The 26,059-nt window shown below is 47.5% G+C and overlaps 1 protein-coding gene across 2 annotated transcripts in view; it reads left to right on the plus strand.

Annotated features, from left to right (window-relative positions):
* KATNAL1 (katanin catalytic subunit A1 like 1) overlaps positions 1-26,059 on the plus strand; it is a 159,942-nt gene that overhangs the window by 104,772 nt on the left and 29,111 nt on the right. For both annotated transcript variants that reach the window (XM_088460261.1, XM_088460260.1), the window contains exons 6-10: positions 2,449-2,554; positions 3,563-3,721; positions 5,980-6,106; positions 8,828-8,962; positions 18,235-18,361. In XM_088460261.1, the coding sequence (XP_088316387.1) occupies positions 2,449-2,554; positions 3,563-3,721; positions 5,980-6,106; positions 8,828-8,962; positions 18,235-18,361 (654 nt within the window). The remainder of the gene's footprint in view (positions 1-2,448; positions 2,555-3,562; positions 3,722-5,979; positions 6,107-8,827; positions 8,963-18,234; positions 18,362-26,059) is intronic.

The raw sequence follows: 26,059 nt of genomic DNA on the forward strand, positions 1-26,059 counted from the left end.
ATTCAGGGTGTGCAGTCCAGAAATCTTTCCCATATACTCTATTTAATGTGCTTTATTGCACACCTGAGGGAAAGGAGACGCCCTCAGTCTGGATTAGGACCCCTACCTTATTGGTTTAAAAGCATGGAGTCTTGTAATGAATATGCACACAAGTAATAGGCACAATTCTAGGTAAGTCCTACAAGTTTTATATACTGTAGTGCAACTTTGGTTAATTTTTGAGGCGTGGGTCCCCCTGGATTGCCTTTGTTGATCTGTTTCAGGGCAACGCATTATAACACATTTTTCTTTTATAACACATTTTAACCCTTCACTGTTTGTTTATTATATATGTACCTCACTTTTTATTTTCATTCTTTATATGCAGCAGTAGCTGCTCCTAACTAACTCTTTCACACTGCACTTTTCTTACTATGGCGGTGCCCTGGGGTGGCTTAGCTGGGCTAGTTTGGGGGTGTCCTGCGCTCTTGATTTGAATAGTAGTATGTTAGGGACCTACCCTACAGAGGTTACCTGGATATGGTGGGTAGGCCCATAACCTTGGCCAAGATTATGCTAAAAACCTCTATTGATTGCAAAATTGTATTGCATTTATATATTATTAATAATTTGGAGTTGTGCACCTGAGATTTGTCTGTTTTTGTGCCTGCAATTTGTCTCATCAGGTAGCACCTCCCATTATATATATATTCAGGGTGTGCAGTCCAGAAATCTTTCCCATATAATCTTGTGGGAGACAGTGACCTGTCCACTAGAGTGACAATGTTAATGAGAACAGGCCTGCGTGTGGTGTGAGGTGCCCACCCCTAACCCTAATACACTAACCCAGAGGTTCCCAAACTCGGTCTTCAGGTTTTAAGGATATCCATGATTGACCACAGGTGACTTAATTAGTCCCTCAGTCAATTTGATCTAAGGAAAGTTTGTCTGTGTGGACTTACCAGGCTTAACATTAAGCTTAGGAGTGTCCAATATGTGGCTCAGCAGAGAATGGGTAAAACTTGAGCTTTGTTTCAAGTGAGACACATTTATTAATTTCACGGTATGTGATGATTTCTTATGACCCAATAGCCCCATCTCCCTCCTGTCTCTGTCAATCTTCTTTCCTTAGCTGGTTATCAGGAGCCATCCAAGCTTACTTGTTCCCTTTGGTTTATGTGCCTGTATAAGATAAGTGTCCCTGACATATTATTATATCTGTCCGAACAGAAAGCAAATGAATGTAGCACGTCAGACTGTGTCCTACAAATAGGGTATTCAGAACACCAAGTGCAGTGATGCAGGCAGATCCACGCTCCTTATAAATATACTTTTGGAAATTGTTTCTGGCTTAAGTGATTAGCGGCTAAGAAATACAGAGCTGTAACTAAGCCTGTAAAATCCTACACCTACCTGTGAGTTTATGCTTTTGTCCTGAAATGTAGTTAGGGATTCATAGTAAAACCACATTTTTAGGCCTATTTGTGTTTCTTAAGGGAATTTCTTGTTATTATAAATGAAAGCTTATGAGAAGACATAATGGTAAACAACGCTTCAGCATGCCTCCTATGGAACTCATATTGCAGGCCGTAGGCTAATTTCCTGTACACAATTCAATCCTCAGGGTTAATATGAAAGTATATCTTAATTAAATATCTGATTTTAATACATATAAATAAACGTGAGGTTGGCAGAATGATTTTTGACCCTGTATTTCACTGAACATCTTCAGACATTTATCGAGAAAAGAAAATGCTACTTATAACACGGAAATTCATTGATTTATATTTAATGATGACAAAATATAGTTACCCGTTACAGTGCAGTGTTTTCATGTAATATGATGGCTATTTGCATCAATACCGTGAAGCCTTTACTTTTTTCTTAGCTACTGTGAATGATGCACATCCCGGTATAATAAGCATTGCAGTTTTATTTTCAAAGATGAACTCTCTGAAAATGTGCATTGGCTGACTAATAGTAATGCAAACCATGTATTAATTGGTACATTCTATGTTGTCTGGAATTTACTGTTATTTAAATCTCTCTCTCTCTCTCTCTCTCTCTCTCTCTCTCTCTCTCTCTCTCTCTCTCTCTCTCTCTCTCTCTCTCTCTCTCCTGTCCCCCCTCTCTATCTCTCCCCCCATCCCCCCCTCTCTCCCCCGTCCCCCCTCTCTCTCGCCTCCTGTCTCTCTCTCCTCCCATCTCCCCCCCTTTCTCTCTCTCCCGTCCCCCCCCTCTCTCCTCCTGTCTCTCTCTCTCTCTCTCTCTCTCCTCCCATCTCCCCCTCTCTCTCCCCGTCCCCCCCTCTCTCTCTCTCCTCCTGTCTCTCTCTCTCTCTCTCTTTCCCCCACCTTTCCTTCTTTTTCTATGCCAACTCTTTATTTCTCCGTCTTTCTTTTCTCCCCTGTCTCTCTCTTTTTCTCCTGTATCTCTCTCTATTCCATTTCTGTCTCTCTCTCTCAATAGGGAAGACATTGCTGATTTGGAGGAAGCAAAGAAATTATTAAGAGAAGCTGTGGTCCTTCCTATGTGGATGCCTGACTTCTTCAAGGGAATCAGAAGACCCTGGAGGGTGAGAATAAACTATTATTTTGGTATTTTCTGTTACATGTGTATTAATGATGGTGGTTACACTAATGTATGTCTGGGGGGGGAAGCAATCGGGAAGCCGACTGCCTATACACCGGCAGCCGGCTTCCCGACTGTCTTATCCCGGCAAGGGTGAAATGCCGGGCGTCTAGATGTAGACGCCCGCATTTCCCCGATGCCGGGAGACCGGCGCCCAGCATCACGATCGTAGTGATGCCGGGTGCCGCGAGCGGACAGCCGCAGGGGGGGAGGGTTAGGTTTAGGGCTCCTGGGGGGGACTTAGGGTTAGGCACCCCCCCGGGGGACTTAGGTTTAGGTAGCGGGGAAGGGGGTGGTTAGGGTTAGGCACTTAGCCCCCTCTAAGTGCCTAACCCTTAGGCACTTAGAGGGGGCTAGGTTAGGCACTTGGGAGGGAAGTTAGGGTTAGGCACCTCTAAGGAGGGTTAGGTTAGTGGATACTTACCTATCCACGATCGGGATTTCCAGCGCTGTCGGGCTTCCGCTGCGTCGCACTCTGCTCCTGTCAGGCTGCCGCTGACGGGAATCGAACCGCCGGCCACATTTCATACCCATTCCGGGTTTGTTGCCGTCTGGGGGAATTAAGACCATGACCATCTACTCGTCTTCAACCGAGACTAACTGACTCCTAACCACAAAGAACTCGAAAAGGTTCTTGCTCTAGTAATCTGCAAATAGGAGGACATGGTGGAAAGACAACATTTTTAAGATTCAAGCCCATAGTAGACGGTCGTGGTCTTAATTCCCCCAGACGGCAACAACCCCCCCCCCCCCCCCCCAAAAAAAAATAGCAATGTCTTGCACACTGGCTTATTAGCAGTTATAGGATTTAAATAGACTTAATAGTAAGATTTGGATTTATTTTCTTTACACCTAGAAGAATCTAAATTTTCTTATGTCACTCATCCCTATATTGTTGTATGAAAGTGTAATAAGTGAGTAATGTAAACCTGCGCATTCTTTTCATTATCAGGGTGTTCTAATGGTCGGACCTCCTGGCACGGGAAAGACCATGCTGGCTAAAGCTGTAGCCACAGAATGTGGAACAACATTTTTCAACGTTTCTTCCTCAACATTAACGTCCAAGTACAGGGGCGAGTCTGAGAAGTTGGTCCGCCTGTTATTTGAAATGGTAAGTTTTTCTTTGTAATCCATTGTCTATGAAGAAAATGACCAAGGGAACATAGACAGACAGATATGGAAGCAGTGACGGCAAGAAATCAGTGAGTGACCCAAACAAATATGTGCCCCAAATATCCAAACGAATGCTCTATATTTTTATGTATGTTCATAAAACCTACAGTGACATGGGGTCTGATTCAGAGTCAGATGCCAATCCACATGCAAACACACCCGGCGATTTGTAGCGCACAGCGCATGTGCTGGGATTTTCCTTTAAGGCAATAGATTTATTTTATCCACCTTAAGGCTCATTCATACTAGACGATGTGTGTATGAGCCGATATCGGCTACGGCAGGCCCGGCGGGGGTGCCGACATCGGTGCACTGGGGAGCAGGGCCATGCTGCATTCGGCAGCATGGCATCGTTAACGACCCGCGGGAGCTCTCATTGTAGATCGTTCAGGGCATACACACTGGACGATATGAACGATATTGTTTACTATTATCGTCGAGTGTGTACGGCCCTTTATGGAAAGCAGCACAGACAACTAACATAAATAGTGGGGTGGACAGGACACTATGGGCCTGAATCAGCAAGGATCGCTATTTTGCTAATACACACACAACGCAGTTGCTAATATTTATTTATTATTTATTTATTACCAGTTATTTATATAGCGCACACATATTCCACAGCGCTTTACACAGAGAATATTTGCCCATTCACATCTGTCCCTGCCCCAGTGGAGCTTACAGTCTATATTCCCTACCACATGCTTACTTTGGTCAATTTTGTAGGGAGCCAATTAACCTGCCAGTATATTTTTGGAGTGTGGGAGGAAACCAGAGTACCCGGAGGAAACCCACGCAAGCACAGGGAGAATATACAAACTCCACACAGTTAGGGCCATGGTGGGAATTGAACCCATGACCTCATTGTTGTGAGGCAGTAACGCTAACCATTACACCGTCTGTGCTGCCCCATATCAGCGGTGATATGCAAATGATTGCGTTCGCATTGCGATCATAGCCTAACATAAGGACGCCCACTTCCCCCTACTCACATCAGTATACTTTAGCAATATAGAGAAATCGGTAACATGCGTGCGTATTAGCAACTGCGATCCAAGCTGAATCGGGACCTATGTGGAATGTAGTACCAAAAATGGAGAGGTGAGTGAGTGGTAATTCAATGTATGTAATCTCTGAAAAGGTAACGCCAGTGTGTGTGTGTATGTGTGTGTGTGTGTATATATATATATATATATATATATATATATATATATATATATATATATATATATATATAAAACAGTAATTCTCTCTATCCTCTTCTTACCTCTCTGTTCGTTGATAACGGCTCCTGAGATGTTTGTGACAGGAGTACAGACAGAGTGCACAGACAAGTGCTGCTCTCCTGGAATACTTGCTCAAGACTAAAACATGTTAGAACAGACTTCAAGTGCATCTAATAGCTGCAGGGATAACAGTGTTATTATACTCCCGACTAGCTGTATAAAACGGCAAAATGATCAAATTCATAGGTATTGTGATGTTTAACAAAGAAAAGTATTGGGGCATATTTAATAACACAGTACAATGTGGTCAGATGTACTGTAACCCGTGGCAACCAATCAAATTCAGTTTTTAGTGCAGTTTAGAAAATTAAGGGACAAATTTACTGATCTTTGGATTTTCAAGCCACCCATGAATGGTGGCTTCGACCAATGTTTTTCAAATGACAATAGTAATTAGTGTTAATCAGGCTTGTTTAGCATCAATTACTATAAAGCTGCATATCATCGATGTTTAATAAATCTGGTCCTAAAGGGATTGTCCATGTTTTAATCCCCCTCCAACTCTCATTGACTCCCGTCCCTTGATATAGCAAATGGGAGAGGATCGCCCTCCTTAGACTTCCATGACATCTGGAGCTGATCTTGAGCTTGCAGTCCTGGAAGGTGGATCATCAAGTCCTTTTCATATAGCTCTGAGTATAGTTTCACACTCAGCACAATTCAAAAATAGTGGATGGGTTCAGTCCTCCTACTCTGTGAGGGACCTGTCACACCCCACTTTACTACAGTGTATGAAGGGGAGTGTTGTTTAAAAGCGAACCAGCCCCTTTACACCTAACAACTGATTGGTTTCTATGGGTTGCATCACATTGCACCACGTTATTAAATAAGCCCAGTTGCAAGGATCAGGTAAAATTTATGTTATTTGGAATATTTTTATCATTATTCCGTGTAATTCCTCTCATCTCAGGCAAGATTTTATGCACCCACTACCATTTTTATTGATGAAATCGACTCAATCTGCAGCCGGAGAGGAACTTCTGATGAACACGAGGCCAGTCGAAGAGTCAAATCAGAGCTGCTTATTCAGATGGATGGTAATATTGTCTTTATTGCATGTTATTTTCCGGTCTAGGGTTTCTCAGTCTATGCCATGTATATCACAGTACTGTTCTCTATTTTGTGCACTTCAAGACCCTACCCTCCAACATGACCCGTTCCATTAGGTACAAAATGCTCTGTTCCTGGACTTCCCACCTAATTTATGATTGCAGACACCTGTGTTGACCTAGGTAATTGATGAGACAGGTGTTTCACCATAGGTGGCTGCAATCATAAATTATGAAGGAAGTCCAGGAGCAGAGCATTTTGTACCTAATGGAACGGGTGATGTTGGAGGGTCTGCAAGTCTAATGAGCATTGTGACAATGCTCACTATGCTTCTGAGTTGAGAGTAAAGCAGAAACGAGCCAGTAACTTTGAACCTTGGATAAAACCATGCTGCACTTCAGGTGGGGGAGATGTAAAATGTGCAGAGAGATTTAGATTTGGGTGGGGTGTGTCCAAGCTCAGATCTAAGTTGCAGTGTAAAATAAAGTTGTCTAAAATTTGTGGGCTACATACAAAAACAGCCAGAATTTACCCTGTATGCAAACAAAATAAATGTATTTGCCCCCCTTGCATTGCAACATGGTTTGTCCAGGTGAATAGTTACTTGCTCTTTTATGCTTTGCTCCCAACTCATAATCAAGTCCGTATTGTGCAATTGTGGCTTTTGATGCCAGGTTAAAGTGTACTAAACGAAATGTACGTTATTTTTACAAAATTAAATATAATCCTTTAATTAGCATGACATTTAATCTTGCTGCATTCTCCAGGCCAATATATTAAAGCTCTGCATTTACAAGTGTTTATACACCACTTATACATTGGGAAAAATTAATAAAAAATATATTAATTAAGAGCTCTTTTGATAAATGGCCTAGTTTACTGTGAACTGACTACCAGTCATGTTTTAGTGAAAATTTGTTATTTGTAAGTATAATATTAATAAAACTCTTAAAACGTCCTCATCGGGTAAGAATTTATCTGTTCTTTCTAACTTGAGTTTTCCCCCACTTTGCCCTGCTAAAGTTTACTTGCACAAAAATAGTTTTAGCCTGACTTTGCATGCTATAACTAGTAATCTTTGCTTTCTAGAGGTTGCGGATATTTATTTAAATCCATTATCCCTACCAGTTACATAACCATCATGGTTGCGGAGATGGAAATTGGAGCTCTGGTCGCAGAATGCCCTTGTGCCCTGTGTCTGTCCATACACTGTGCGTCAGTCTGTGGCTGTCATATAATTCCTCCTGACCGTGGTTACGTTTGTTCTGAGCTGTTACATTGGGTGGCAAGTTGTTGTTTTTTTTCTTCAAATGTGTGGTGGTGAATGAACAGCTTTTGTGTCATCAGCCTAAATAACAGGGGCCCATTTGTCAATGAGTTTATCATACGCAACAAGTTTTAAAACTCGGTGCGTATGATAAATGGTACTCCAGCCAATCAGGTCCCAACTGTCATTTTTCAAACAGATGACAGGAGCTGATTGGCTGGATCACGATTATCATACGCAACAACTTTTAAAACTCGTGCATGATAAAACTCGGGCCCTTTTGTTAGGAAGGGTTTTTAGTCTTATAAGAATTTTAAAGCCCATAATAGCCATAGAGTATCAGGTTCCAAAATCAGAATTAGACACTAATAATAGTTTGCAAACCAGAAAAGTATAAACTATATTGCAAAGCCAAGGCATTTAATTTGTTTCTAGGCACACGTCAACTAATGTAAACCACATAAAATTTGCATGTAATAAAGATAGTCCCGTTATATCAAAAATAATTAAAAAATAAAGTCAGGGGTAATAAATAGTATTTTAAGAGAAAGATAAGAAGGTTATATGTAGATGTGATATTGATGGGATGTTATCATGTTTTCTACCTCGTCATTTTTAGGGTCATCTGCCACCAGATGATGACGCAGGTTGATTTTCCGAAGTTGGGTGTGCTAGGAAGACACATAGGAACCCTTCCACACATAAAGAAGCATTGTGGGTTCTCACTCTTTGCAGTTCGTTATGCCCCATAATAAATGCTGTGAGAGGTTGTAGGAACAAGTCTTGTTCAGTCAACGTCCCATGCAGACCAGCAATACTGTCTAGTGGAATTTACACAACCGTTCCAGTGAGCGCTAATCTAATTGACAGATCATTTTTGCTCGTCTTTTGGGTTCTGTTTTTCATTTCAAAGTAGTTTTTTGGGCAGTTATCTCAAAGAAATATTAAATAGGGCTGAGACATCATTGATGATTTTTGAACAGACCTAATCACCCAGAGGCAATTCTGCTTGCTAAGCGACAGGCTTTTATATGAGCCCTCAATCAGGAAAGCTTTGAGTGGTTTTCTTTTAATAACTTTTCATCCCCTTCAGTTTGAGAGCAACAGAGACAGTTATATAAATAACCTGTCTCTCTCTACTGAGCAATGTACAACAGGAGTTATATTATGAATAGCCCTCCAGCATCAGACTTCAGAACCGCCATGTACAGATGCCATTTGAGAAATTGCCTGGGACAATCTTATGAACATATACTTGGATGAGCTAACGGAGCAGCACAATGAAAGCAGTGCCTCTATGATTGATTGCAAGTGATCTCGGAATTCTAAGAGTTGTACAGGGAAATTGTGGTTTTAATAAAGATCACAGTTTCTCCACTGTCAGTACCCTTTATGTGTTTACTTACTTCTGGTAACTTCATAATGTGTTTTAATGCCGCAGGTGTTGGAGGTGCCCTAGAAAATGATGATCCTTTGAAAATGGTTATGGTTTTGGCTGCCACCAATTTCCCATGGGACATCGATGAGGCTCTGCGGAGGAGATTAGAAAAAAGGATCTATATACCCTTACCTACAGGTATAGAGATGACAATAAATCTCATGCAGTTAGCTCTGGAACTAAACCCAAACATGAAAATGTGTACAGATGGGTGCTCATACACTTATCCTTTTTACGCCATATGCAGAGAGATGACTGGCACGACCTAGATAGCGATCCTCGTGCTTGAGTGCTTTTTCCCAAAGTTTGCATCTTAATTTGTTAGTAGTGTACTAAGTAGCTAATACTGTACTAAATACTGTACTCGGGATTATCATTTTTTGTCTCAAAGAAATTGGTATAAAGTAGCAGGGGGGGGGGTTCAATTAGGCTTCTTCTCCCAGGTAAAGAGCTGGGAGCTATTCAGTTAGGGGCCTGCAGTTATCCTATCCCCTGACTAGTTAGGGGATACACAAGACTTCATGCCAGGCCTGGCGACAGGGGGGTACAAAAGGGACACTTGTACAGGGCCCCGAGATTCAAGAATCTCGGAATCCCAGATCATGTATAAGCCACAGTCAGAGTGAGAGAAGGAGGCCGGCAGGTTTTGTGCTGACGCAGAGTGCGTGACTTCACGATGTCGTGCCATTGAGACACGGGTCGGGCAGTGGTTGGGGGAGGTGGGGCTGGAAAGACAGTTTGGGCGATGGTTGGGGGGCTGGAGTTGAAGTGGCAGGTTGGATGGAGATGAAGACACGGGCTGAGGCTGTGAGAGACAGGGGCTGGGGCTGTGAGAGACAGGGTCTGGGGCTGTGAGAGACAGGGGCTGGGGCTGTGAGAGACAGGGGCTGGGGCTGTGAGAGACAGGGGCTGGGGCTGTGAGAGACAGGGACTGGGGCTGTGAGAGACAGGGACTGGGGCTGTGAGAGACAGAGGCTGGGGCTGTGAGAGACAGGGGCTGGGGCTGTGAGAGACAGGGGCTGGGGCTGTGAGAGACAGGGGCTGGGGCTGTGAGAGACAGGGGCTGGGGCTGTGAGAGACAGGGGCTGGGGCTGTGAGAGACAGGGGCTGGGGCTGTGAGAGACGGGCTGGGGCTGTGAGGCACAGGGACTGTGAGGCACAGGGGCTGGGGCAGTGAGGCACAGAGGCTGGGGCTTTAAGGGGGCTGGGGCTGTGAGACACAGGCGTTAGGGTTGTGAAGCGCTGGGGCTGTGAGACACGGGCTGGGTCTGTGAGACACGGCCTGTGGGACATGGGATGGGGTGAGGCTTAGAGACACTGGCTGGGGTAACGCTGTGAGACACGAGGTGAGGTGTGGCTGATGGACACAGCAGGGTCTAGGGTGAGGCTGAGAGACTTTGTCTAGGGTGAGGCTGACAGACAGGGGCTTGGGTGAGAGACACAGAGGGCGAGATGAGGCTGAGAGAGACAGGGAGAATGAGGCTAAGAGACACAGGGTGAGGAATGAAGCCGAGAGACACTGGAGCGGATGAGGCTGACAGAAATGATGGGGGGAGGAAGCTGAGCGACACAGGAGGGGGGATGAAGTTGAGAGACACGTGGGGACTGATGCTTAGTGCGGGGTTTGGAATGAAGCTGAGAGACTGTTGGCAATAAAGCTGAGAGACATGGGTAGGGGGATAATGATGCTGAGAGACACAGAGGAGATGAGTGGATGGCTGGAGATGGAGAGACATAGGGGGGAAAAGGCTGGAGACACATGGATGGTGCTGGAGTGACACAGGTGAGGATGAGGCTGGAGAGATGAGGTTTGAGGCTGGTGCAACATAGGCAAGAATGAGGCTGGAGAGATATGGGGGGATAAGGTTGGAGAGACAGTTGGGGATGAGCCAGTGGCTGACTTGCATGTACCTACTGGGAGAGGATAGGGGCCCCAAAGACATGAGTGTGCCGGGCCCCAAGACTTCCGTTGCCGGCCCTGCTTAATGCAGTTTTCTGCTCTCATCCAGAGGTGCAGCTAAGTTGCAAAGTCTGTGGCGTGACTAACGAGGCTATTTGGCACAATTTGCAGATACATATATGTGAATACATTTATATTTAAAAGCACAAAGCTATAGAAAAACATAATGATGTATGTGAAATTGTTATCTATGTATTTTTATCATATCTGCAAACTTGCTTTTTGTACATTTTTTAAAGATGAAATTTTAGTATCACATAGGATTTATGGGTTGGGTATGAAATCCCGGCACTTGGGATCCTGTCTGTCAATAGACCGACGGCGGCATCCCGATGCTGGCAATCCCGACAGGGGAACAGGAAGTACTGTAACCTTGCCCTGTTCACCCCCTAACCCTAGCCGTCCTTTCCTGTATCCCAACACTAACCCTCCTTACCCCTAACCCGTCCCCCCTTAGTTCCTAACCGTAACACCTCCCCCCTTTGTGCCTAACCCTAACCTCCCCCCCGGGGGTGCCTAACCCTAACCTAACCCCATATACGTAGCCTAACCCTAACCTCCCCCCTCTGCGGCTAACAGCTAATCCCATCTCCACTCGTGTATAGATTCCGGCGTCGGTCTTCTGCCTGCGGTTCGGGATTTCGGCAGTCGGCATCCTGGCTGTAGGTTTGCTAACTACATCCCAAGATTTTTATGTTTGTGGGAAGAGTTACTATTTGCCATTGCAGTTTAAGTTGCCAGCACTTGTCTGCAGACGGATCAGAGTTATATCATGATGATACATATTGCAGTGTTCACACTCCTCTAGTTACATGTGACTGAAAGCGTGAACAGAGGAAGTACAGGCGGTAATTTCCTCTCACTTTCTCCTGTACCTCCCTTGGTCCCTCTGCCAGTCACCACACTCCTGCAGGAGATGACATCCTATGCTATCGGTGTCTCATGTCTGTATAACTGTAGCAGGTATGCGGTGTCCTGGTAACTATACCTGTGGGATTCGTGGATTATGCAGGCACCTATTCCACTTGCCATGCAGTCCTATTTTTATCTATGGGCACATGATAAATTGGCAGCAGCAACAGTGCCAGTGGGAGTCAGTAGATACTGTAGATCAGCATGAGGGAAATCTGGCCTCCTGTATAAAGTGTGTCAGGATTTAGTAGAATCTCCTAGCTTAATGTTGTGTGGCACCTTTTTTGTAGTTGTTTATGTACAGTTGGTTGGGAACAATTGTAGATGTTTGGGGACTTTGGTCTCCTGGCCTGCATTTTCATAACCCAAGAATCGACCTCTGTTGCAGCCGGTGAGCATCAGGGGAAATTGCAGTTCAGAAGCAGAATATGCTTCAACTATCGGCAGTCAGAGCTCGAACCGGCAGTCAGAGCTCGAATTCACAGGCCATTCTCTGAAAACTGGATTTTATCACAGTGTTCAGCTTTGTTTATGCCTTTATATTTGGTAACCGATCTGCTTACGCTTATCTTTCCGACTTACACACTATGCAGTTCTCGCCCCTACATGGCGAAATCTGTCAGATAGGGCCGTTAATTGTGTAGTGGGTATGCAGCACCAGGGCCCGACGGATGGTCTAAAACCCGCCATTTAGGTTTCGTTCAGAAAGTGCAGTGTGTGCGCGGACCTAGGCCCGACATCTAATTAATTAGCATTCCCCTACGGCAGGCATATCAAACTCAAAATACCAACCGGGCCGAATATTCAAGGTCTTAAGAGTGTGTGGGCCGCACAAAAAAAGTCTTATATGCAATTTTGAAAGGTTTATTTTTAATAAAAACCAATGCAGTGCCCCCTGTAGTAGTGCCCCTTATTCAGTGCCCCATGAATTTGTGCCCATTATGCAATGCCCCTTATGCAGTGCCCTAGTAGTGCCCATTATGCAGTGCCCCAGTAATGCCCCTTATGTTGTGCCCCCAGTAATGTCCCTAGTAGTGCCACTTATGCAGTGCCCCCAGTAGTGCCCGTTATGCAATACCCCTTGTGTTGTGCTCCCTGTAATGCTCCTTATGCAGAGCCCCCAGTAATGTCCTTAGAAGTGCCCCTTATGCAGAGCCCCCAGTAATGCCCCTTATGCAGAGCCCCCAGTAATGTCCTTAGTAGTGCCCCTTATGCAGAACCCCTAGTAGTGCCCCTTATGCAGAGCCCCCAGTAATGTCCTTAGTAGTGCCCCTTATGCAGAACCCCTAGTAATGCCCCTTATGCAGATCCCCTTATGTTGTGCCTCCAGTAATGCCCCTTATGCTGTGCCCCTTCTGAGTATAGAACAGGCCCCACTCACCTGTGCAGTACTTACCTTTCTTCACGATGGCCGCTGGGCACCACTCCTGTCCACGCCGTCTTCACTCCCACCGATCCTCGTAGACGCTGCCGCTGACTGGATCTAATTAGATCCAGAGCAGCAGATGCAGGCTCCTCTCATGACGTCACCCGCGCGCAGCATCACTGGGAATGCTCGTCTCTGAAGCGATCAGCATTGTTGGGCAAAATCGTATAGTATATACCCAGCTTTTTTAGCAGCAAATAAATGACCTGTGTCAGCATGCAAGCTATGAGTTATATTTACTAAAGTGAGAGAGTTATATTTACTAAAGTGAGAGTTTTTAGAAGTGAGTCGCGGGGCCGCACGCGCATCATTACAGACATGAGCAACTCTGTCACTTGTGCATTACAGTCTTTTCTCTGCGATGGCTAGGCGGACAGTACTGGGCAGCAAAGGCATCAATGCATAACATGTCTATATGGAACTGTAAAGTAAAACATTAATGGGTATATTTACTAAAGTGCAGGTTTTTAGAAGTGGAGATGTTGCCCAAAGCAACCAATCAGATTCTACTTAATATTTATCTAGCACCTTCTAGAAGATACTGTAGCTAAAATCTGATTGGTTGTTATGGGCAACATCTCCAATTGTAAAAACCTGCACTTTAGTAAATACACCTCCTAAGAGTCAGACTTTCACTTGTCCCATTTAAATATTTACAAGAACCATCAGGTAACTTCAAGATGAATATCATTCTGGAATCACTGGGATCTGAAATAAAGACAGTTAAAAGTTAGGTTTTCATACTTTGTTCTGCAGTTTCTTTCACTTGGAGGCTCAGATCATTGTAATTCACTGACGGCCGGTCTCTGTGACTGTGCTGTCTAGACTCGAGCTGCATCAGAATGCAGCAGCCTCATCTCACCTCATTACGGTCTCATCACGTGTCGCTCACTTTTGTTGCTGCCTGAGACACAAGCAGGCAATAACGTGACGACTGAAGTTCGTGGTTACAATTACTGTAACATTGTTTTCCTTTTACGTAACACAACCTGTTGATCTCACAGTAGCTCAATGAGCGTCGTACCCCTGACACAATGGTCGGCTTATACAAGCAATGCTATTACAGACACATTGAACTATCCAGGCAAAAGTCATTACTGGAGATGTTATTAATCCTCCTTCCCATAATATTCTTCTAGTTCAAGGGCATTTACTACCAGACTGTAATAGAAGTATAAATTACAGGATCTTTACGCACATTTTGCACCTAGGACAAGTACATGCACTGTGCGGGCTGCATATAAAGTGGATGTTTGTCCAGTGGAGACTCAGCTCAGATATAAAGTTATTACCGTTTCCTGGAATATGAGGTCACTATATCAGATTTATTCATACATGCATTTTATAGTCCACATGCAGCTTTTAGCTGACCTATATGAAAGTGATTTGAGAGGTAAAGCTTATGAAAATAAATGATTGGCATAAAGCCTCATTGATAAACATCATTGGAATTATTTGTTAGCTGCTATATATCTTTTTGAATGAATATATATATATATATATATATATATATATATATATATTTTTTTATTTTTATTTTTTTTTCATTATTATTTTTTTTTAAATATAGACCTATACCAGATGTTCTAGCCAGGCATTAAGGGCTTAAGTAACCTCATCTCTGCAGCTCGCCGCACCTGGGAATTATATTGGTCAGTTTGGTTGCTGTAGAACCTTGTTTGCAGACAAGAGAAACCTTTGTGTACCTTGTGATCCCATCATTTAGCTTGCCCACCTAATGATCGGACAGTTGACAATTTAGTTAAATTGACAAAATGGCCTCTGGTTCGGTCTTTCTGAGGTCATAATGGCTGCAGATTTGGTGGCTGGATTAGGGGCATATGTATCAAAGATTGATGTAAGATAAAATTGTGAGATCTATTTCACCAACCAATCAGCTTCTAACTTACATTTTGCAGGCTGTGTTTAAGAAATGATAGTTCGGAGCTGATTGGTTGGTGATATATATTTCACAATTTTATCTCTCATCAAGCTTTGATACATAGGCCCCTTCTTCTCTTCATTTTCCTTATGCATTACTGCAGTCCTTTCTACAACAGCATTCATAGAGAATATCTTGGGTGTCAGGACTCGAGCAACTCTGCATTCACATAGCAATGTACAGGCAGCATTAAGTGTAGCTCAACTCCGCGTTCCCAGGGTTGATATACACTAGTACACCGAGCCAGTGACTTTAACAGTCTCCCAACACTATTTCATAAGTGGAAAACTATAGGCATGTCATGGGAAAAATGGGACACATAGAAACACAGAAGTGTTACATTGTTTCATTTGTGAAAATGATGAGAATTGAGAGGCAGATTCAATTAGCTGAGTAAGACACTTTAACAGTTTCTAGCATCTGTTCCCAGTCTATGGATGGAAGTGCCAAGCAGAACCAGCCTACCGTAACTGACTGATAACCGCGCAATGCGAGCTACCGATGGCAGCTTGTATGTAATTGAATCTGCCCCATAGTGACTCTTAAGGGAATGGTCTCCTAGAACAGTGATGGATATCGGTAAGCACTCCCAACAATTCACCTTACGGCCCCAGCACTTTCCTACTTTATTGCCAGATTTGTTTGTTATAGGTTGTAACACTCGTTTAAACTGCCTGGCGATATGTTATTCCAGGTGTCTTTTTCTTAAAATAGATATATTTTTTATAAGTTATTACTGAGACTTGGGTAAAGTGTGGCCCTTTTGAATTATGGTGCCCTGTGCCAGCCACGCCCGCTGTCCACATGACATCAGGATGTCATTCCTAGGGGGCGGGGCTGCCAGTGACTGGAAGAGCAGCAGCACTGTGAGAGCATCCTCAGGCTGATCCGGGGACGGATCAGCCTGAGGATGCCTGTATGAAGGGTGCCTGTATGAAGCGTTCAAAGGATGCTCTGGCGGCACTGCATTAGTGATACTGGCTTCAGGTTGCCGTTCCAGCACCCTGATAGCCATATGTGGGGACCGTGGGTCAGCGTCTGTACCACCTACAGAGCCCTGTGCTCTGTATGGCAGCACCGCTCACACACTCCCAGTTACTACCCTGCTTTTGAAGGTTAGGGCGGGGGCACATGTGAACCATTAAGTGTATCCAGTTTACCATCACTGATATAGAGCATGGAAGGGAGTATATACAGCGTGCTTGCAAGTGTGAACTTATTTATGGTGGGCAACATTATCTATATAATAATTTCCTATGGTCCGTCCTGGCTCCAACATCCACTGTGAGGGAGATGGGAAAGAGCTGTGGCTGCAGAAGAGGGACAGGGTTAGTATGGGAGTGGGGAGAGGGGTGGAGCAGGGAAGCGGACGGGGCAGGGGTGGAAGACAGCATGGAATGGGGCGATGGGGAGAGGGGTGGAGCAGGGAAGCAGACGGGGCAGGGGTGGAAGACAGCATGGAATGGAGCGATGGGGAGAGGGGTGGAGCAGGGAAGCGGACGGGGCAGGGGTGGAAGACAGCATGGAATGGAGCGATGGGGAGAGGGGAGGAGGGACAGGGCGAGCTGAGCGGGTGGGGGCAGACTTGGGTGTATTTGACATCAAAATTAATGTTATATTTTTTGTTGCACAAATGTCTGTTCATATTGAACAATGGGCCTGATTCAGCTTGAATCGCAGTTGCTAATGCGCACACAATCGACCAATTGTTGCGTTCTGCGCATGCTTCTGCATCACAGTGCGCGAGCCGACCGCTGCGATCGGGACTGTGATCGCAGTGACTACGCAGACCCATCGCAGAGTAATTGACAGGAAGTGCCGTATGTGGGTGGTGACGGGGATGGTGGGCGAATCGCAGACGTGCCAGTGCGTTTGAATGCTGTTGCAGTGGCGTGCAAAAATTATCCACTGCGAGGGCTTATAGCGCGCGATGAAGGTCAGAGCTTGTGCAAGTGTGCGTGAGGCTGCGATGGTACTCGATTGTACCGATGGTTTCGCAATCTTGCTAAACATTACGGATGTGTGTAAGGTAAAGTGGGCGTCCTTATGTTGTGCTGCGGCGGCATAGTGATCGCAATGAATTAGCATACTATCGCAGTTGAACTGCGTGAGTAATCGCTATTGCATTCACAGTTGCGATCGGTAGTGAATAAGGCCCAATGTTCTAATTTAGTGGTGTATGGATGCTTTTTATTATGATCTGCAGTAAGTGTGTGGAATGCATTAGATCGTTTGAGATATAGGGGCCTATTTACTAAGCAGTGTTAGGAGACCGAGGCCCTGATTCAGAGCCGGACGCTCTGATAGAGCGCTCGCTCTGAATCAGGACCGACCCTCTGAGTTTAAGAGCGGCCTCCTGGCCACTCGCATAGCTGTGGGCAAGCGGGTAAAATGATATTCGCGATGGTCAAAAATTAGGCCTAGAGTGCAAAGTGATAAGAAAGTGATAAGGCGCCAGCCAATCAGCTCCCAACTGTCATTTTTCAAACACAGCCTGTGAGATGACAGTTGGGAGCTGATTGGCTGGCACCTTATCACTTTCTTATTACTTTTCACTCTGTCTCCTGACACTGCTTAGTAAATAGACCCCACACTCACTAAGTAACAGTGGGCTATGAATGAATATTGGCTCAGCTGCTTCTTTGATTAAGTGAGTGAGCATTTGGTGTTCTTTCTTTTATTGATTGACTAACAGTTTGGAGAGTGCCTCATTGCTGGTGGAACGACTGCTTCTCAGTCTTTAAGGAAGTGCACCCGTCACCTACATACAACTGAGCTGAAGCATGAACACGCAGTTATTAAAATCCAGTGATGTCACTGACACATTTGAGTCCCATCTATTCACCAGTAACTTCACTGAGGTATTCCATTCCTATCTATTCAGATTCATAGCAACTGGTGACATCCCCGAGGTAGGCCTACTTCATTCTCATCTGTTCACTAGGAATCAGTGACATCCCTTTGTCCCTCAGGTACTTCTAAAATTGTTGTCAATGGAAATTTTAATGAAACTTGTGTGGAAGTCACATGGTTCTGTATTTGATGACAGAATATAACATTAACTTTATTGCTAAAGAAAAAACTAGGCTGTGATGGAAAAGTCCAGCCTGAATTAGAAGAGCATCTAAAATCAGTACATGGAAAGCTAATTCTTTCTCCCTCTGTCACAGCTAATGGAAGAGCTGAGCTGCTGAAGATAAACCTAAAAGAAGTTGAGCTGGAACCTGAAGTGAACCTTGAGGTCATTGCTGAGAAGATTGAGGGTTATTCTGGGGCCGATATAACCAATGTCTGCAGGTACATTATTAAAACTTCTGACGCTTGTTGACTTTTCATAGAAATCATATTTATGTGAAGCAGTTTAATTTTTCATATAGTTTTATTTATAGAAACTGCAGTAGTATATTAAGGGATTACAAACCTGAAAAGATCTGCACATTTCATTTGTGTAAATGCTGGTATTTATCATTCCTCACTTACACCTAGGCGCACCCACATCTTCCTCACTTACACCTAGGCGCACACCCACATCTTCCTCACTTACACCTAGGGACACCCACATCTTCCTCACTTACACCTAGGCGCACACCCACATCTTCCTCACTTACACCTAGGCGCACCCACATCTTCCTCACTTACACCTAGGCGCACACCCACCCACATCTTCCTCACTTACACCTAGGCGCACCCACATCTTCCTCACTTACACCTAGGCGCACACCCACCCACATCTTCCTCACTTACACCTAGGCGCACACACATCTTCCTCACTTACACCTAGGCGCACACCCACCCACATCTTCCTCACTTACACCTAGGCACACACCCACCCACATCTTCCTCACTTACACCTAGGCGCACCCACATCTTCCTCACTTACACCTAGGCGCACACCCACCCACATCTTCCTCACTTACACCTAGGCGCACACCCACCCACATCTTCCTCACTTACACCTAGGCGCACACCCACCCACATCTTCCTCACTTACACCTAGGCGCACACCCACCCACATCTTCCTCACTTACACCTAGGCACACACCCACATCTTCCTCACTTACACCTAGGCACACACCCACCCACATCTTCCTCACTTACACCTAGGCGCACCCACATCTTCCTCACTTACACCTAGGCGCACACCCACCCACATCTTCCTCACTTACACCTAGGCACACACCCACCCACATCTTCCTCACTTACACCTAGGCGCACACCCACCCACATCTTCCTCACTTACACCTAGGCGCACACCCACCCACATCTTCCTCACTTACACCTAGGCACACACCCACATCTTCCTCACTTACACCTAGGCACACACCCACCCACATCTTCCTCACTTACACCTAGGCGCACCCACATCTTCCTCACTTACACCTAGGCGCACACCCACCCACATCTTCCTCACTTACACCTAGGCACACACCCACCCACATCTTCCTCACTTACACCTAGGCGCACCCACATCTTCCTCACTTACACCTAGGCGCACACCCACCCACATCTTCCTCACTTACACCTAGGCGCACACACATCTTCCTCACTTACACCTAGGCGCACACCCACCCACATCTTCCTCACTTACACCTAGGCACACACCCACCCACATCTTCCTCACTTACACCTAGGCGCACCCACATCTTCCTCACTTACACCTAGGCGCACACCCACCCACATCTTCCTCACTTACACCTAGGCGCACACCCACCCACATCTTCCTCACTTACACCTAGGCGCACACCCACCCACATCTTCCTCACTTACACCTAGGCGCACACCCACCCACATCTTCCTCACTTACACCTAGGCACACACCCACATCTTCCTCACTTACACCTAGGCACACACCCACCCACATCTTCCTCACTTACACCTAGGCGCACCCACATCTTCCTCACTTACACCTAGGCGCACACCCACCCACATCTTCCTCACTTACACCTAGGCGCACACACATCTTCCTCACTTACACCTAGGCGCACACCCACCCACATCTTCCTCACTTACACCTAGGCACACACCCACCCACATCTTCCTCACTTACACCTAGGCGCACCCACATCTTCCTCACTTACACCTAGGCGCACACGCACCCACATCTTCCTCACTTACACCTAGGCGCACACCCACCCACATCTTCCTCACTTACACCTAGGCGCACACCCACCCACATCTTCCTCACTTACACCTAGGCGCACACCCACCCACATCTTCCTCACTTACACCTAGGCACACACCCACATCTTCCTCACTTACACCTAGGCACACACCCACCCACATCTTCCTCACTTACACCTAGGCGCACCCACATCTTCCTCACTTACACCTAGGCGCACACCCACCCACATCTTCCTCACTTACACCTAGGCACACACCCACCCACATCTTCCTCACTTACACCTAGGCGCACACCCACCCACATCTTCCTCACTTACACCTAGGCGCACACCCACCCACATCTTCCTCACTTACACCTAGGCACACACCCACATCTTCCTCACTTACACCTAGGCACACACCCACCCACATCTTCCTCACTTACACCTAGGCGCACCCACATCTTCCTCACTTACACCTAGGCGCACACCCACCCACATCTTCCTCACTTACACCTAGGCACACACCCACCCACATCTTCCTCACTTACACCTAGGCGCACCCACATCTTCCTCACTTACACCTAGGCGCACACCCACCCACATCTTCCTCACTTACACCTAGGCGCACACACATCTTCCTCACTTACACCTAGGCGCACACCCACCCACATCTTCCTCACTTACACCTAGGCACACACCCACCCACATCTTCCTCACTTACACCTAGGCGCACCCACATCTTCCTCACTTACACCTAGGCGCACACCCACCCACATCTTCCTCACTTACACCTAGGCGCACACCCACCCACATCTTCCTCACTTACACCTAGGCGCACACCCACCCACATCTTCCTCACTTACACCTAGGCGCACACCCACCCACATCTTCCTCACTTACACCTAGGCACACACCCACATCTTCCTCACTTACACCTAGGCACACACCCACCCACATCTTCCTCACTTACACCTAGGCGCACCCACATCTTCCTCACTTACACCTAGGCGCACACCCACCCACATCTTCCTCACTTACACCTAGGCACACACCCACCCACATCTTCCTCACTTACACCTAGGCGCACCCACATCTTCCTCACTTACACCTAGGCGCACACCCACCCACATCTTCCTCACTTACACCTAGGCGCACACCCACCCACATCTTCCTCACTTACACCTAGGCGCACACCCACCCACATCTTCCTCACTTACACCTAGGCGCACACCCACCCACATCTTCCTCACTTACACCTAGGCACACACCCACATCTTCCTCACTTACACCTAGGCACACACCCACCCACATCTTCCTCACTTATACCTAGGCGCACACCCACCCACATCTTCCTCACTTATACCTAGGCGCACACCCACCCACATCTTCCTCACTTACACCTAGGCGCACACCCACCCACATCTTCCTCACTTACACCTAGGCGCACCCACATCTTCCTCACTTATACCTAGGGACACACCCACCCACATCTTCCTCACTTATACCTAGGGACACACCCACCCACATCTTCCTCACTTATACCTAGGCGCACACCCACCCACATCTTCCTCACTTATACCTAGGCGCACACCCACCCACATCTTCCTCACTTACACCTAGGCACACACCCACATCTTCCTCACTTACACCTAGGCACACACCCACCCACATCTTCCTCACTTATACCTAGGCGCACACCCACCCACATCTTCCTCACTTATACCTAGGCGCACACCCACCCACATCTTCCTCACTTACACCTAGGCGCACACCCACCCACATCTTCCTCACTTACACCTAGGCGCACCCACATCTTCCTCACTTATACCTAGGGACACACCCACCCACATCTTCCTCACTTACACCTAGGCGCACACCCACATCTTCCTCACTTACACCTAGGCGCACACCCACCCACATCTTCCTCACTTACACCTAGGCGCACACCCACCCACATCTTCCTCACTTACACCTAGGCGCACACCCACCCACATCTTCCTCACTTACACCTAGGCGCACACCCACCCACATCTTCCTCACTTACACCTAGGCACACACCCACATCTTCCTCACTTACACCTAGGCACACACCCACCCACATCTTCCTCACTTATACCTAGGCGCACACCCACCCACATCTTCCTCACTTATACCTAGGCGCACCCACATCTTCCTCACTTACACCTAGGCGCACACCCACCCACATCTTCCTCACTTACACCTAGGCGCACCCACATCTTCCTCACTTACACCTAGGCGCACACCCACCCACATCTTCCTCACTTACACCTAGGCACACACCCACCCACATCTTCCTTACTTACACCTAGGCGCACCCACATCTTCCTCACTTACACCTAGGCGCACACCCACCCACATCTTCCTCACTTACACCTAGGCGCACCCACATCTTCCTCACTTACACCTAGGCGCACACCCACCCACATCTTCCTCACTTACACCTAGGCGCACCCACATCTTCCTCACTTACACCTAGGCGCACACCCACCCACATCTTCCTCACTTACACCTAGGCGCACACACATCTTCCTCACTTACACCTAGGCGCACACCCACCCACATCTTCCTCACTTACACCTAGGCACACACCCACCCACATCTTCCTCACTTACACCTAGGCGCACCCACATCTTCCTCACTTACACCTAGGCGCACACCCACCCACATCTTCCTCACTTACACCTAGGCGCACCCACATCTTCCTCACTTACACCTAGGCGCACACCCACATCTTCCTCACTTACACCTAGGCGCACACCCACCCACATCTTCCTCACTTACACCTAGGCGCACACCCACCCACATCTTCCTCACTTACACCTAGGCGCACACCCACCCACATCTTCCTCACTTACACCTAGGCGCACACCCACCCACATCTTCCTCACTTACACCTAGGCACACACCCACATCTTCCTCACTTACACCTAGGCACACACCCACCCACATCTTCCTCACTTACACCTAGGCACACACCCACCCACATCTTCCTTACTTACACCTAGGCGCACCCACATCTTCCTCACTTACACCTAGGCGCACACCCACCCACATCTTCCTCACTTACACCTAGGCGCACCCACATCTTCCTCACTTACACCTAGGCGCACACCCACCCACATCTTCCTCACTTACACCTAGGCACACACCCACCCACATCTTCCTTACTTACACCTAGGCGCACCCACATCTTCCTCACTTACACCTAGGCGCACACCCACCCACATCTTCCTCACTTACACCTAGGCGCACCCACATCTTCCTCACTTACACCTAGGCGCACACCCACCCACATCTTCCTCACTTACACCTAGGCACACACCCACCCACATCTTCCTTACTTACACCTAGGCGCACCCACATCTTCCTCACTTACACCTAGGCGCACACCCACCCACATCTTCCTCACTTACACCTAGGCGCACCCACATCTTCCTCACTTACACCTAGGCGCACACCCACCCACATCTTCCTCACTTACACCTAGGCGCACCCACATCTTCCTCACTTACACCTAGGCGCACACCCACATCTTCCTCACTTACACCTAGGCGCACACCCACCCACATCTTCCTCACTTACACCTAGGCGCACACCCACCCACATCTTCCTCACTTACACCTAGGCGCACACCCACCCACATCTTCCTCACTTACACCTAGGCGCACACCCACCCACATCTTCCTCACTTACACCTAGGCACACACCCACATCTTCCTCACTTACACCTAGGCACACACCCACCCACATCTTCCTCACTTACACCTAGGCACACACCCACCCACATCTTCCTTACTTACACCTAGGCGCACCCACATCTTCCTCACTTACACCTAGGCGCACACCCACCCACATCTTCCTCACTTACACCTAGGCGCACCCACATCTTCCTCACTTACACCTAGGCGCACACCCACCCACATCTTCCTCACTTACACCTAGGCACACACCCACCCACATCTTCCTTACTTACACCTAGGCGCACCCACATCTTCCTCACTTACACCTAGGCGCACACCCACCCACATCTTCCTCACTTACACCTAGGCGCACCCACATCTTCCTCACTTACACCTAGGCGCACACCCACCCACATCTTCCTCACTTACACCTAGGCGCACCCACATCTTCCTCACTTACACCTAGGCGCACACCCACCCACATCTTCCTCACTTACACCTAGGCGCACACACATCTTCCTCACTTACACCTAGGCGCACACCCACCCACATCTTCCTCACTTACACCTAGGCACACACCCACCCACATCTTCCTCACTTACACCTAGGCGCACCCACATCTTCCTCACTTACACCTAGGCGCACACCCTCCCACATCTTCCTCACTTACACCTAGGCGCACACCCACCCACATCTTCCTCACTTACACCTAGGCGCACACCCACCCACATCTTCCTCACTTACACCTAGGCGCACACCCACCCACATCTTCCTCACTTACACCTAGGCACACACCCACATCTTCCTCACTTACACCTAGGCACACACCCACCCACATCTTCCTCACTTACACCTAGGCGCACCCACATCTTCCTCACTTACACCTAGGCCTCTCTTTTCCTCACTTACACCTAGGCACACACCCACCCACATCTTCCTCACTTACACCTAGGCGCACACCCACCCACATCTTCCTCACTTACACCTAGGCGCACACCCACCCACATCTTCCTCACTTACACCTAGGCACACACCCACATCTTCCTCACTTACACCTAGGCACACACCCACCCACATCTTCCTCACTTACACCTAGGCGCACCCACATCTTCCTCACTTACACCTAGGCGCACACCCACCCACATCTTCCTCACTTACACCTAGGCGCACACCCACCCACATCTTCCTCACTTACACCTAGGCACACACCCACCCACATCTTCCTCACTTACACCTAGGCGCACACCCACCCACATCTTCCTCACTTACACCTAGGCGCACACCCACCCACATCTTCCTCACTTACACCTAGGCACACCACCCACATCTTCCTCACTTACACCTAGGCACACACCCACCCACATCTTCCTCACTTACACCTAGGCGCACCCCACATCTTCCTCACTTACACCTAGGCGCACACCCACCCACATCTTCCTCACTTACACCTAGGCACACACCCACCCACATCTTCCTCACTTACACCTAGGCGCACCCCACATCTTCCTCACTTACACCTAGGCGCACACCCACCCACATCTTCCTCACTTACACCTAGGCGCACACCACATCTTCCTCACTTACACCTAGGCGCACACCCACCCACATCTTCCTCACTTACACCTAGGCACACACCCACCCACATCTTCCTCACTTACACCTAGGCGCACCCACATCTTCCTCACTTACACCTAGGCGCACACCCACCCACATCTTCCTCACTTACACCTAGGCGCACACCCACCCACATCTTCCTCACTTACACCTAGGCGCACACCCACCCACATCTTCCTCACTTACACCTAGGCGCACACCCACCCACATCTTCCTCACTTACACCTAGGCACACACCCACATCTTCCTCACTTACACCTAGGCACACACCCACCCACATCTTCCTCACTTACACCTAGGCGCACACCCACATCTTCCTCACTTACACCTAGGCGCACACCCACCCACATCTTCCTCACTTACACCTAGGCACACACCCACCCCACATCTTCCTCACTTACACCTAGGCGCACCCACATCTTCCTCACTTACACCTAGGCGCACACCCACCCACATCTTCCTCACTTACACCTAGGCGCACACCCACCCACATCTTCCTCACTTACACCTAGGCGCACACCCACCCACATCTTCCTCACTTACACCTAGGCGCACACCCACCCACATCTTCCTCACTT

This window comes from Taudactylus pleione, unplaced genomic scaffold, assembly GCF_031769625.1.
Source record: "Taudactylus pleione unplaced genomic scaffold, aTauple2 ptg000043l, whole genome shotgun sequence".
In the NCBI taxonomy this organism is placed as follows: domain Eukaryota; kingdom Metazoa; phylum Chordata; class Amphibia; order Anura; family Myobatrachidae; genus Taudactylus; species Taudactylus pleione.